General features: G+C 40.7%; 2 protein-coding genes across 4 annotated transcripts; both read right to left on the reverse strand.

The window, feature by feature from the left end:
• Positions 1 to 8,010: 8,010 nt before the first annotated feature.
• On the reverse strand, positions 8,011 to 10,965 carry LOC115743884 (probable xyloglucan 6-xylosyltransferase 5). Of its 2 annotated transcripts, none has more exons than XM_030678876.2 (2): positions 9,227 to 10,965; positions 8,011 to 8,085 (listed from the first exon to the last, which is right to left on the reverse strand). In XM_030678876.2, exon 1 carries the CDS (start codon positions 10,614 to 10,616, stop codon positions 9,267 to 9,269), a length of 1,350 nt encoding a protein of 449 aa, XP_030534736.1. In that variant the 5' UTR covers positions 10,617 to 10,965; the 3' UTR covers positions 8,011 to 8,085; positions 9,227 to 9,266. The 2 variants fall into 2 exon arrangements, with proteins under 2 accessions (XP_030534736.1, XP_048137129.1); XM_048281172.1 differs by having other exon boundaries at positions 8,031 to 8,082.
• An 837-nt stretch (positions 10,966 to 11,802) lies between these two features.
• LOC115743873 (pentatricopeptide repeat-containing protein At5g61370, mitochondrial) lies at positions 11,803 to 13,865 on the reverse strand. Of its 2 annotated transcripts, XM_048281171.1 has the most exons (3): positions 12,278 to 13,865; positions 11,965 to 12,147; positions 11,803 to 11,817 (listed from the first exon to the last, which is right to left on the reverse strand). In XM_048281171.1, the coding sequence occupies exon 1, from the start codon at positions 13,841 to 13,843 to the stop codon at positions 12,374 to 12,376; it is 1,470 nt and encodes a 489-aa protein (XP_048137128.1). In that variant the 5' UTR covers positions 13,844 to 13,865; the 3' UTR covers positions 11,803 to 11,817; positions 11,965 to 12,147; positions 12,278 to 12,373. The 2 variants fall into 2 exon arrangements, with proteins under 2 accessions (XP_048137128.1, XP_030534716.2); XM_030678856.2 differs by lacking the exon at positions 11,803 to 11,817 and having other exon boundaries at positions 11,828 to 12,147.
• Positions 13,866 to 15,060: the final 1,195 nt, after the last annotated feature.

The following is a 15,060-nucleotide window of genomic DNA, read 5'->3' on the forward strand; positions in this document are numbered from 1 at the left end:
GGTCCGCCCTTTCTCGCATATGACTTTTTATCCCGAAAAAAAAAAAAAGCGGAAGAAATATGATAATTTTCCCCTAATTTTGGGGAAATTTAATGCTAAATTTGGGCATGCAAATCCAATTTACATTGTTCAATCATTATATAAAAGCTTAAGGCAATGGCCTTTGGGGTGGAGACAGAAGAGGGAGTAGGAAGTGAAACGACATTTGGCCGTCCCCGGAAGTTCGTACAGTCAAAAACGGCAAGCCGTTGAGGCCAAGAGAGGCGCTCACCTCCCTACAAACACCAAGTGACAAAACTGCCCCTCTGTCTATTTCTCTGTTTCCTATGCTTTTGTTATTGTCATGATGGCCTTGAATTGAAGAATGACAACAATGCGACCAAAACTTAGTCAACCCTTCAGCCCGCCCAGTGAAGAGAGAAAGTCAAACCACTGGGTAAGTCGGAGTTTACAATGATCAATGTGCCACAATTCATCGCACCTCCTCAAATGGGACGTCTCAGGTCGAGATCTCATGCCTAGATCCGAATTCGATTAGTAAAAAGTCAAACGGCAATCAATGAGGACGTACATGAAAAATCCCAACATCCCACGATAAGGATACGGAAAATCCGACATCCTGTCTATTTTTTCGAGGCATATAGTTCACGAGACACCATTTCATATGATGCGAACTTTCATCTCCTACTAACACTGACCATTTTGACGAACCATGAACCCCGCTGCTCTCTGCATTCTAGGAGCAGAGCAAGCAAAAATCCACGCAGGGCCCGACTTTTCCAGATGCCCAGCACCGGCCCTAAAGTCGAGCGCAGCGATAAGCCAAATGGGTGATTACCGCGTCGAATCCTGCGGAGCCCACGGCAGAAAAGGGCATAGGATGCCAATTGTAGGAAGAAGCAATGCGTGTTTGCAAGAGGTCCACGTTAATTGGGTGGGTGGATCTACCTAACTCTAATCTTTTTTACATTATCCAAAGTTTGACTACAGCCGCAGAAGTCAACCATCATAATTTTTTTCACTCAAAATATATAGAAAAGAAAAGGAATGTTCCCTTGTAATTTTCCATGATGTCCTCATCTGCCACTTGGACAACGTACATGACACGGATCTCATGTCCCCGCTCAATACGAGAGAAGTACGCAGTTCTTGCGCCCTGCCCTTGTCGTCTTGTTTGCAATTGGACAAGCGTTAAAGAGTTGAATTGACTGGACTTCACTGAAAAAAAGAAAAAAGAAAAAGAAATTAGTAAATAATTTTAAAATAATAGAAATTTACATTTGACCAGGAAGTATATCTAGCTTTGTAAGGAGTGGTGGCTATTATTCCAGTGATTGATGCCACAATAACTACATGACAAAAGGAAATGGACGACGAGGTTTTTTTTTTTTTTGGCAAAATGAAGCGATCGATCTATTGAATTATAGTCCGAAAATCACCCGCCTCTATGGAATCAGAAACGGCGCGTGCATTTCTGCCCAATGACGTTGCTGATGGCCAAAGGACGACTCCCGCCTTTCTAAGACGTAGATTCACGCCTTATTCTTAATCGAACGATCTAGAGGAGGAAGAAATCACTTAACCAAAAGAGGGAGGGATATGACTCGAACGGTCTTTCCTAATTAATGCGGGAAACCCCGATAAGTTTGACTTTCAAGACCTACCCCCTTCTTTAATCTTTACTTAGATCGCGATTAAGGACTTTGGAACATCTAAGCTTGGATTAACCTTAATCAATGGCCTTTTGCTAGTGGTCCTCTCTATTTCCACGGTTGATGGCCGTGACCACAAGCATACAACAATGTAAGGTCAGAATTGTCGAAACGAGAATCTCCTCAATGAAATTTTTTAACCCAAAAAAATTAAAAATTCAAAGTAAATTTGTTCATGACAAAAAACAAATAAAATAAAATTTTAGAAAAAAAATAGCCGCCACATAATTTGGGTTTTAATCCGTATCGTGCGGCCTTTTCGAATCCTCTGTGGCGCAAAACGACGTTGGATTTGTCCGTCCCTTTGTCCCTAGGGTTCAAAAGCAAATGGAGCTTGTTGAATACCCCATTGAATACGGGGCTAATTCCTCATAGATATTTTCTTTTTAAAAAAATTTTTAAATTGAATTTATTTAGAAAGATTAATATCATGAAAAATCCCAAATTGATACACTAGTGACAAATTTTTTCCAAACTATTTTTTTTACCAAGAAAAACTCTAAACCGGTACAGTTGTGACAAATTTAACCTAAACTTTTTTTTTTACCACTAAAAACCCCGAACTAGCACACCTATAATAAATTTATCCTAAAAAATTTTTTTTTATTCCGAAAAACCACTAAACCGATACACCCGTAACAAATTTGCTCTCCGTTAAATTGGATTAATACTACGAAAATTTTCAAACCGATACACCGGTGACAAACAAAGGTAAAAACCCCAAGTTAATACACCCGTCAACTGCCACATATCATACAACTTAGCAAAATAACGGTTAGATTTAACGAAAACTAACAAAGGGTAAATTATATATTGGTTTCGGGTAAACTTATCACAAATGTACCGTTTTAAGGTTTTTTTATGGTAAAAAATAATAATTTGGATACATTTGCCATATGTGTATCGGTTTGGGGTTTTTCGTGGTATTAACACTATCGAGAAAGAATTTCCAATTTTTGATGCACTATTTTTCTCTTAACATAAATAATTTTGTACTGAGTATGTTTGAAAAATGGTGGGAGACCCTCATTAACAAAAATTTCAATAATGTCTGGCTTAGCTCAAGAGTTTGCCACTCTTCATATTTTAAGCTTCCAGTTTTTTTTTTTTTTTATACATTTCAATGGATAAATTACTATGTTTCGCTCATTCTTGAATAACCAAGGTTCATACATCGAAATTCAAATGACGTCTCGGGCATCTATGTTATTACGAGAGATGATAGGATAGAAGAGGAGCGGAGAAATTGAGGATATTGGTATAAGAACCACATTAACCATAAGTCATTAATAAAATAAATGGTCCGCGAACTTTGATTCAATGTGTGATATTATTCTTCAACTTTTTTAAATTTGTGCAATGTAGTCCTCTGAGTTTTGATCTAACGTACAACGTAGTTCCTAAATTTTTAATATGATTAATGTAGTTCTTGAATTACCGGCAAATATTCTATACAGTTTTTAAATTATATGAAAATATTTAAAAATTAAGGAACAACATCAAATTCCGGATCAAAGTCAGAATCCATCCTTTGAGCGCCGAACGCTCAAGCCAATCATGCACCAAGACAGTCGCAAAAGGAGTCGAAGTAATCCCGAGAAGAGATTGCGTGTCGTGACTCTTTCGCCCGCACACGGCGGGATTTATGCCAGGGTTCTCCTCCACGGGGTCAATGGAAGTCAACGGCAAAGGGTTGACTTGCGTCCATGTCTCTCTCTCTCTCTCTCTCTCTCTTTTTCCTTAACTTGGCTCCACGTTAGATAGAGCCAGACATTGGGCAAATGGGAGTTTTGAGCGAAACGACATCGGAGGCGGCCGTTTGTGCTCTGTCCCGTTCGGCATTTGCAGTCCATGAAACGACAGAACCTCCGTGCAGTTTAAGAAAAGAGAGAAGACAGCACAACAGCAACAGCAGCAGCAGCAGGCGGCTCTTGCAATAACTCCAATAAGGCCGAAAACGAAAAGGATCTGCGCCAAACGCAGGCCCGTCTCGCGCGTTCCTTCTAACAAAGGGTAATTCTAGAGATGATTTCTAAACTTTAACACAATATATAATGCGGTGTTCAATTTTTTAATTTGTTCGATATAATTTATGAACTTCAGTTTACTATGCAATATCGTCCTTAAATTTGTAATAAGTTCAATATAAACTTTTAATACATATTCAATCTAGTCCCTAAATTACATGAAATTATTTAATGTTGTCTCTAAACTTAAATTGATGGAAGAACAATATTGAACATTTTTATGCGATTCATGGATGAAATGGAATGTGTATAAAAAATTCAAGAACCATACTGAATACATTAAAAGTTCGAGGAGCAATAACCGTGACAATAATGAATGGACTATTGTGATGTTTTGACAAAAGGCCACGGTTTCCCAGACTAAAACAGAGCTCATGAATGTTGAGACCTCCATGAAGCTCGAAAGTCTTATCTAGATAGCATCTTGGCAGCACTAGAGTAGTCAAACGGTCGGTCTAAATGATCCGACCCAAATTGACTCATATAACTCATTCATGATCCATTTACTGTAAGGCAAAATTCTCAATCCACACCCCCACCCAACCTATATCCGACCCTATCCATATTGCTAAAACACTTTTATATTTAATCAAATATAGGAAAACTTACTTTTTATAATAATTATATTGCTAAAACATTCTAAATAATATTATGCTTTATAATTTTCTAAAAAATGATTTTTTTATTTTTTATTTTTCAATTTATTTTTTCTTTTCTTTTCTTTTTTTCTTATAAGTTCGGCAAGGGCCAACAATCCTCGTCGGCCACTATGCCACTAGGCAAGGGCCGCAAAGCTCACTCGCTACCCGTGAGGGTTTCTGGCCCTCACCTTGTGGTCAATAAGAGTCAACCGGTGACCCCAGCTAGATTTCATAGAAAAAAAAAAGTAAAAGAAAGAAGGAAAAGAAAAAAATTGACATAAAATGCAAAATTATAAAATATAAAAAAAGTGACATGTTTATGACTCACTTAAGATAGTTAGGTATCTCATTTAGAATTCATTAAGTTGTTAAGTAACAATTTATGACATATATTAAACTTTTTTTATTAAAACTTAAAGCAACCTATTTATGACTTACACTATTAAATGCAGGTCATATATGACTTGTAGGCTCATTTCGCATCCTCTAGGCGATACAACCGTTGATGAGCTAGTCATCCAAAATTGCGTTCTCTCGAGATGGCAAACGTCGCCGAGACGCTGCATTCCCTATCTATCTCGTGCAAGTCTCGTGATATTTTCATACCTAGTTTAATGTTTAGTTGGAATAATATTAGTTAATAACTTCCTCCAAAGTACGTAAACTTTTTCGACAATTTCCAATAGTTATCTAATGCAGTTTTCTACAATGGCAGAACTCATCGAGGACCACGAACAACGGCTATTGATGGCCATAAATCACAACCATTCGACGCAAGACGGCGGTTGGTTGGCGGATATATCGATCGGATGAAATGGATTTGGTTAAGTGTTGGATGCATGGAGGAAAGGAGATGAAGTGAGAATGCAGATGGAAGACAAATGTATCGATTGAAGGCTCAAGTCGGTGGCACTCAAAGAGTTATAGGTGCCTACGGATAAATTCGGCGTGCGATCAAGGGAATTAAAGTTATGAAGATGAGGTCATAACCATCATCAGAAAATTAAATACTTACTGTTAGGATACACGTGTGAATTGTATTAGAGAAATCGCACAGCGGATAATTGATGTGGTGTGGAGTAAAATAGCATAGTTAGCCCTCTTTTTTTGGTGAACTTTGTTGGGCTCCTTTTGTTCCGTATGTTTAGCAAAAACAAATATGTATATGTTGTAAACAGATCGCTAATTAACGCTAGATTCGCTACTCAAATTCAATTCATGTCCGAATTACCACTAAACCTGTTTGACCCAAAAAAAAAAAAAAAACAAAGAGCAATCTTTGATTTTACGATTTTGGACAACTGCCGAAAAGAGAATCTACTCAAATTCAAGCAAATTTGGTCCGGACAAAAATGGAAAAAGAGAAAACAGCCGCCGATCGGATTTGGCGTTTTGACCCGTTTCGCATGGCCTTGTCGAATCCTCTGCGCAACAAAACTTCATGGATTGTTCTGTCGCTTTTGTCCTAGAGTTCGGTCAGATGCAAATGGAGCTTGTTGAATACCCTTTTGAATACGGCTAAATCCTCATAGATTAGAAAAAAAAATAATTTTTTTTCTAAGAAAAGTATTTATAAAGGATTTCGTATTTTCGATGCACAGCTTTTCTCTTAATAAAAATACATTTTGTAAATGAACTTCTTATGTTCGTCGCGAAAAAATATGAAAGAACCAAGAATTAGAATTTGTCCTAGCGCAGCATTTGCAGTCCATGAAACGACCGAACCTCACATGCAATTAAGGGGGAAAAGAAGAAAGAACACGAGGAAAAAACACATCAAACTCTTGTTATGAACTCCGCAGGGTGAAAACATGTGCAAACACAGGGTCGTCTTGCGCTTTCCTCATAACAACAACAACCATAATAATGACATATGTGTTAGGATTCGGTGTACAACCACAACAAAATAGAGCGTAAAAACGAAAAAGAAAAATCAAAACACAAAATTTATCATAATTCACTTTTAAATTAAGGCTCACATTCAATGAGGATTTCCACTATAATTAGTGCATTGCACCTCTCTGCTATATTATTCAATTACAAGCGAAATAAAGTAAATATAACGGTAGTTATTTATGAACTCAAGCCCAATCGACTAAAAAAAAAGAGATGGGCTCAAATCATAAAGAGCTCTCCCAGAGAGCTCGAGAGCACTGCCTCCGTGAAAATCGTGCTTTTCTATCAATGGATAATACAAATCATACCCCAATAGTATGGACCCGTTCAAATGTTTGAAAGAAGGTCATGAGTTCGAAGCCTAGATCGAGCTCATGAATGAATGTCCAAACCTCCAAGAAGCCCGAAGGTCTTATCTACATGGCATCTTGGGCCTTGGCAGTACTATATGATCGATGAGTTGGTCACCTGAAGCCGCACATCTTCCGCGAGACTTTAAATATCGCCAAAACGCCGCATCCCCTATAGAACTCGCGGGAGTCTCATCATACTTCCGTACCTCATTTTAGTAAGGAGAAATTTCACGCGGTCGTTAAAAGCACATGTTCATTTGGAATGTACTTAAAAAATTCCACCAAGCACATCCTCTTTTATTGTTCTTCGCACAAGTTCTACGCTACAGCCCTCTTAAAAAGGACAGAACATGGTAATTAGGTGCTAATTTGTCTCATGAATAAGGGTTTTCATCGATTTATACTAAAATGCAAAGGGGGGCCATTTAGCCTTCTTAAACTTGATTTGAAGATGTTGACTAGCTTGGGATTGGCAGGCAATGAAGTCTTCGTAGCATACTATAATGAACTCGCCGGATGCAACGATTACAGATCGGCAGCCTCCAGTCCACCAATCAAGAAGATTCCTCAAAAACTACCACCAAGAAAGCTGTCTTAAACAGGCAAGATCATTGGCAAGCACGCAGTTTCTTCACCCAGATGCATAATTCAACTGAGTCCCTCCGTCTTCTAGACACAAACCAAGCTACCAGTGCCAAGGACTGGCATATACCATGATCGGCACACGACTGGATAGGACGGCATGGGGTTACAGGGATCACATTCTTGTCCTGCCCCCATGAAATTAAACCTTTTGCCCCACAGCTTCGAGAGGCAACAGCCCCGCAGGGCACGGCCATAAGAATGAATGGACTCCTGTGAACCAAACTCGCTCCAACCTTCGAAATTAGTCAATGTGGGACAATGTGAACATGAAATATGCGTGAAAAAACCGTCCCCCGTTGATTGATTAAAGGAATTTCCAAGCTCGCATCTTCTATAAAAGCAATGCGTTTTAAGAGGAGATTGTGCTTAGGATTAATATTACAACATATGTTCCTAACAAATACATACACTAATAATAATTCTTTTTCTTCTTAAAAGCACACACGGGCGGATCCGCTAGGTGGGGCAGGGCTAGGCATTTTTCAGGAAAATTTTACCCAATTCGAGGAGGTGTCCGGCAGAGTACGGACTTCCCACATCCCATGCCCATCAGTCTCACTGTACCTAGCACCATTCAAGCAATATATATCTGCCATTACTTCTTGTAGGCATCTCTATATAACCAGGGAAGAAATCAATAAAAGGAGCACCGAGGGTATTCTCCCAAACAGCATCCAATTTGCATTGCAGAGACAGAAAATCTCTAACGCTTATGTGCAGTTTCTTGTTATCATCAACGTACATGTCTTTCACTATGGATATATCCCCCGCCAGAGTGAGGTTTCTACCATTCTCAATATGAAGAACACTGCTACACATGCCAAAGGTCAGAATTCAGGAGCATGCCGAATATGCAATGCTTGTAAGTTGGGCAGGAACATCACTTGAATTCGAGACTCCGATTTTCCCGAGACTCCGTTTTTCCGGCTCCTCGTTTTGGCAGTTTGCCACTGCCGTAATATCACGTGGACCCACATCTAAAACCAGATCGCGGGGATCTCACACACTAAGGTCCAGACTAGTTCCCCAACCCTACCAACGATTTTAACTGAAGAGTCAACAGAAAAAAGGTGCCACAAAGCTGCTCAAAGATGCACACTTTTAAACTAAATCATGTCAAGATAGAGTTCCCTATGAGTCTAAAGTCATTTGTTGCATATCGTGGCGCAATTGCATATAATGGTGATTGACATGGACAGGTTCATTGATCAACCAGTGGAGATAAGGGCATGACCAGATAATTACAATCTAATCACTCAATTGGCAATAGACTTACAAGAACTCATTGAGAAGAATTGTCAACATCCATTAAGCGTTTTTTAATAACACACAGCTCATTTTACAAAGAAAAATGCAGAGCAAAATACCTAGAGAAGGAATTGATTTTTGCATCATGAATCATCTGGCTGCATACAGAGAGCCAAACTGCGCAAAGACATTATCTTGCCAACTTCGTTTGAGTAAGCATACAGGGGGAAAAAAAATCATGACTCTCATGGGATGAGAAGTTCGAAGCCAACTGACAGTTACATGATATCTACATCTACAAATCTCTGATATAAAACCTCAAGGAACAAACAACCAGTAACATCTATACCAACAATGACCACATGTCACAATTCAGAGCATGTAGGCTTCATCGACTATCTACTTCGTGGATTGAAGGCAAAGTCAGGAGGTTCGAGTTAACAGAACACTAGAACAATACGACTGTAATTCGTAATGGACCCTGAACCTCCTGGACTGGAGAAATGGACAAATTTGATCACTTTGAAAGAAAATATAGAATCAACAGCAAATTATATGTTATGACAACTATTCTTCAGAGATGCCCAAACAAGTTCAACGGAAGAGTTACTCTTTTAATGAAAAAATGTCCACCCTTGCAATTCCAGTCACATTACTGAAACAACAGAACAAATCAAGTGAACTTGACAGATGATTTGCGTTACCTGCATAACTAAAGACATTCAAACCTTTTCTCACTGGCTTCTATGATCTGCTATTTCCATGTACTGGTCGGCGAATATCAAACTTGTCTACAAACTCCAAGGGAGTGACAGTTTCGTTTCGTATCCTTCTGATCTTGGGACTCAACAAGCCCCGATGACTGAACCCATAGAGCTTGAGCACTTGATTGTCTGCAAAATTGAATGCCCTCTCCATGCTACTTAGGCACCTCTCAACTGGGTAATCCCCATAACTCCCACAAGGCTTGCAACCCACGAAATGAGTCACAAATGGCCACCTCTCGTCTCCCAAACCAGGATGATACTTTTCAATCATCTCTTCATACCGATCCACCAACCCTGCCCAATAACCGTGCAAATAGTACGAATTTTCAACAAACACCCTATCCATCCACTGATCCTTCTGAGAAATCAGCAAGTATATCAAAGCAGACTGATCATCCGCCTCGAAAGCCGGCCTTCCTTTTAGATTAGCAGTCAAAATCTTCCCAGCCTCGTCACGGATTGGCCCCTTTGGGCCCATCGGTGCCCAAGCATCAAGCAAATCCAATGACCATTGACAATTCCTAAAGAGAAAGCTTCCAGTATTCAAAGCAATCCACGACTTCTGATCGAACAACAAATCAGGGTACCCGTGAATAACCAAATTGTAGTTAGCATACTTAGAAAGCGGGATCTCAAACACCATATCAGTGAACAAAGCATCACTGTCCATCCACCAAATCCACTCCACCTCAGGGTGTGACAACATCAATCTCCTAATCATGGGCAATTTCGCCCAATACCCAGCAAGCTCTTTATCCAAATGAGCCATATTATACACAATCTCAATCCCGTGAATCCTACAATAGTCAATCTTGTTCTTGACAGCCTTCAACAAATAATGATCCCCAATCGGGTTATCGCAAGGGTTCGGCGGGGACCCAGTTAGGAGCAAAATCCTAGGCTTACCGTTGACATAATTGGGGAACTCAGGATTGCTCTCAAGCCAATTCTTGCGGTCAGTGTCCCAATTCGAGATCTTGGGCCCCAGAGTGTAGGTGACATTGGGGTTGGCATCGGCCTCGGGCGGGTCGTACGGGTCGATGGGGTCGGAATCGGATCGGATCTCGGCGAGGATCCGGTTCGTCTCCTCGATCAGGTTCTGGTTGACGGCGTCGGCATCGGAGCTCCCGAGGTTGCCCACGCCGATCGTGCCGCGGAGGACGAGGATCGTGACGAACCCGCACAGGAGCGTGATCTTGATGTTGTTGAACGTCTTCTGGATCTGCCGGCCCCGAGGGATTACGCGAGACGGGTGCCTGCCGTTTGTGGCCGTCGTCGGCAGCGAAGAGGAAGTCCGCTTCTGGGGCGTGAAGCTGTCTTGACCCATGATTGCGCCCCGCTTCTTGATCTCGGAGAATTCACAGAATTGGGCGGGGGAAGGTCATGGAAGTGTTCGTAAGCCGCGCATTTGGAATCTGTCTTCTTTTTCTTGCGAAGATAGAGAAATTCTCTCCGGGAAGATCTCTATCTGCTTTGCTCGAGGTGGATGATTAGGAAGGGAAGCGAAGGTGGGTGTATAAACCCTAGATGTAGGAAGGAGTAGTGGAGCTCATGTAGATCAACGAGAGGAGAAGAAGAAGAAGAAGAAGAAGAAGAGCAGCGTCGTGTGAGAGAGAGAGAGGCAGGTGAGTGGAAAGCTGGAGCAACATGGGGGTCCGACACCGACCGTCTTAAGTTAATTTTTTTCATTTCTTGACATCGTAATATTTCCGAAAAAAGCACGATTTTCTTTGTCCCTATTTTGGTTCTCCCCAATGTAAATCAACCCCAATCTCCCTAATTTTAATTTGGTCAGCTCGACTGGTGTTATTGATTATTCAAATAATTTTTGAGCATATGTACGAAAAAAATATTCTGATGGGTAAGCTTTCGATTCTGCGACGAACCGTGTAAAAAATCTATCTTGTGTGTATAAGATTCATGAACTCTCTAGCGCAACATTATCTCACACGCCGCACGGAAATACAGCCGATAGTGATTTGTTGTCGATGAATAATGAGTCGATCCTGGAACAAATAATGGATGAATTTATGATTTTTGGGTCAAAATACTAAAGAGTAGGTCGTTTTCGAGAATCTCACATCATTCGGATTCAACCCGGGTTGGGAAATCCACGGAATGGCGGCATTGCCAACTCGAAAATGGGCCCCTTTGAGCATCTGGACAGTTGGCGCATGGCTGTCTTGTGTTGTATTTTAAAACCTTAACCAAAACAAATAATCAAATGAACGAGCCTGAATTCACACTCCTACTCGCTTTCATTGCCGGTGGGCGAAAAAAAAAAAAAACGACTCATCCATAGTCAAACGGATATGCATTTCATTCTCAAATTTCTTGAAAGTTTCAATTTTTCCATCCTCAATTTGCCGCTGAACGAGGGGGAAACTGCCAGGTGCCACTCAAAAACTGCTTCCGGGACAGAGAATGATGAAGATAGATGGCAAGTAGGACTCCTTAACATGTGCACTGCTGGTGCAGTTGCCTCATTTCATGGGCCCTTTGGCCTTGAACAACGGTGTTATGCGGGCCTGCAGTGAAGTAAGAGAAAACACGAGCAATGAAAGGCCTAACCTGTATGCTTGCTTGCTTCGTCCAAAAGGGACAGCACAATGCAACGGAAATCCTGCAGTTCAGGTGGGGCATGATCAATTATCGGCACATTAGAATGTACTCACTAAAGCTCAACTCTTTCTTTGGGTGAATCGGACTCAAGTCGAGTATTTATTCGGGGTTTCCAGGGGAAACCTAAAAATCCGATTCTCGCCTGGATGATGCATGAATTGTCGTTTCATAAGGATAAGGAATATTTTGCTGTTTCCACAAATGCTTTGCAACTCGATTCAGCAAGCCCCGGAGCCCTGCGGGTAGATGCTCAAACGTCAGATGAATTCATGTAAGACAGGCAAAATGAAACAGTCGGCCATACAATGTAGTGAATGTCCCATGGAGTTCAAGCACAAAATCTACGTTGACAAACCGGAATCGCACCTTAATACTTTGCAGGACCAAAACAAACATTTTTCTATCGGTTATGCGAGCTACGTTATGGAGAGGATGATGAACTGACACTATGCTGAATTGGTCCTATTTCATGCCCTTGTTGTAGCCTTTTTTCTTCTTCTTCTTTTTTTTCTTTCCTCTGGCCCTACTATTTTGCAATGGGGGCTCTTCAATCATGCATATCAAAGGCTTAACATCCTCCACCTTCGTCACTGGTTTAAAAACTTCAGTGATATGAGGGTTCAACACATCCTCGGAGCAGCTTAAAGTGATGCCCTTACTTGCTGCTTCATCCCAAAGCTCTCTGGCCTTACAAAAATCGCCTCCTCGACAAAGCTTTGGTACTAGAACATCATATACGGGCCCATATCCGCCCAACGAACTGCTCTTCATTCGCTCGAACAATTCGAGAGCATGATTCACTCTCTCGACCCCGCAAAGAATGCCAATGAGGTCATAGTAAAACTTATGCTCTGGCACCAACCCCTGCTCAATCATCTCATCTACCATCTTGTTACCCTTGCCGAATCTTCTGCTCAGATATAGTACTCTTGCAACAAGATAATAACTCACCCAATCTGGAGAACACCCCGACTTCTTCATTTGGTCAAGAATTTGACATGATTCCTTGACTCTCCTAGCCCTACCCAAACATGAAAGCAAAATATTGTAACTAATTGAACTAGGAATGATCATATAGGTTCTCATTTCCATCATCACATTCAGAGCTTCTGGAACGAGACCTGAAGGATTACGCTTAAGGTTTCGCTCACACAAGCATCTGAGGAAGGTGTTAAAGCAAAACAAATCAGGCATAAACCCAGCAGATTTCATCTCCTTGATAATTCTCCTTGCTTGCTTCACATCCTCCTTCACAGACCACCCGTATAGAAGACACCTGTAGATACAAGCTTCGATGCCTATTAATTTACTCCTGTGATGCTCAACTACCCCCTCGGCCATCTTGGCATGTCCTTTGGAACAAAGCGCATTGACAATAGCCATCACTGTTGCACTGTCCTGGGGACATTTGAATTTCTCCAAGTTCTTGAAGAGACCCAACGCCTCGCCTTGTCTCCCCAAGTTGACCAATTTTTCCGCTACTACACTATAAGTCTGTTTATCCATCACCCGGCCTTCTTTCCCGAGATCCGAAATCAGTATATCCATTGCCGTGTGGTCCTTCTTCTCTGCAAACATCTCAATTGCATAGTTAAAATCCTTATCCTCAAGACCAGAGCCCAAATTCTCCCTAGCCCAAGAGAAGAATCTCAATAACCTCCTGGTGGGTGCTTCATCCTTGCAACGATCGATCGCTTGGGTAACGAGGGACGACGTCAAACGACCTCTGAACTGATCAAGACTCAGTTCCAGGTCATCTAAGCCACCAATCGGGGTCGAAACTGCGTCACACAGATCCTGTAGCTCGGCCAGCGTCCGCGGGGCCAACTGCGTAGAGCATAACCGTCTATGACGCGGTTTGCAATGTCGGGCAACGCAGTATTGGCCGAGAAAGCCTTTCCATCTCGACGCAGCTCCTCTCGAGAATATCATCGAACAAGTGGTGTGCACTTACCAGGAAGCTGAAAAACGTAGAGAGAGAGAGACAGAGAGAGAGAGAGAGAGAACTCGTGGGAGTTGCGATGTTCTTTGGCTCCCTCCAAATTATTGTTTCGCTGAAAGACGTAATTGCCATCTTCCTTTAATTGTTGAATTTTTAAAGTAGCTTGAAGCATTTGACCCAAAAAAAAAAAAAGAGTAGCTTGACGCAAAAATAGATTCGTGAAAAGAAATATATATATATATATATCAATAGAGGATGATCAATAATTTTCTTAATTAATTTTTCATGTAAAGTAAATATCTCACGGAGAAAGAAAATTAAAACTAACCAATTAGATAAGAATTAATATATAAGGAAATAAAAGGTCAATTTTACGGAAAAAAAGAGAGAAAGTAAATCCATGAACATTACGCCATTTATCCTTTCGAAATGTTCATTTATGTTGGTTGTGATCGAGGAATGAATCATGAGTAACTAAGGTCGACATAAATAAAGAAAAATGTCAACATTTCTTTCCATATGATCTTATGCATATCAAGTCAACAAACGAAATACGAGTAATCGAAAATACGAAGAAAGAAAAGTTCCTACAAATGCATTTGATTTGATTTTCATTTGCATAACCACTCATTTTATTTTTCTTTTTTGGTGCTCCGATCAAGTACTTATTAATTATGTGGTGCAATTTTAGGGTGAGCGATTGGGCCGATTCAACTCAGACCGACTCGAATCAAATCAAATCAAATCAACATTACCCAATTGGTTCTAAGATGATTCACACGAGCACCAATTGGGTCCCCGAGTGATAACCCTAAGAAGCAACTTTGATTGGCTTGGTTTCCTAGTAAAGACGATTTTGAACGTTTGAAATCAAATCCCGGGGAACTTTTGTTAAAAAAGAATGAGATTGAGTATGGTAACATAAACATGCAGATGGTAACCTAAAACTTTTGAAAAATAATGTGTTTGATAGAGCAATTAAATTCAAAAGAAACAAAACTGAAAAAAAAAAATGTGCCAGTTTTCAAGTAACTCTGGAACCATTTGGTTCTAAAAAATGGAAACCGACTCCGATAGCGTTGGCCTGAAGTTCTCGCCCGAAACCGATCACGTCTAATAGTGCTATTTCTTCAATCAACACTACAGATCCAAAAAAAATTCAACACAACAGTGCAATTTGTAAGTAATGTAGAAAAGGAGAGATTCA

Source organism: Rhodamnia argentea, chromosome 6, assembly GCF_020921035.1.
Source record: "Rhodamnia argentea isolate NSW1041297 chromosome 6, ASM2092103v1, whole genome shotgun sequence".
NCBI classification, from domain to species: Eukaryota; Viridiplantae; Streptophyta; class Magnoliopsida; order Myrtales; family Myrtaceae; genus Rhodamnia; species Rhodamnia argentea.

Bases quoted from the DNA above. Each gene is read 5' to 3' on its own strand.
- LOC115743884 (XM_030678876.2), bottom strand. From the start codon at position 10,616: ATGGGTCAAGACAGCTTCACGCCCCAGAAGCGGACTTCCTCTTCGCTG.
- LOC115743873 (XM_048281171.1), bottom strand. From the start codon at position 13,843: ATGATATTCTCGAGAGGAGCTGCGTCGAGATGGAAAGGCTTTCTCGGC.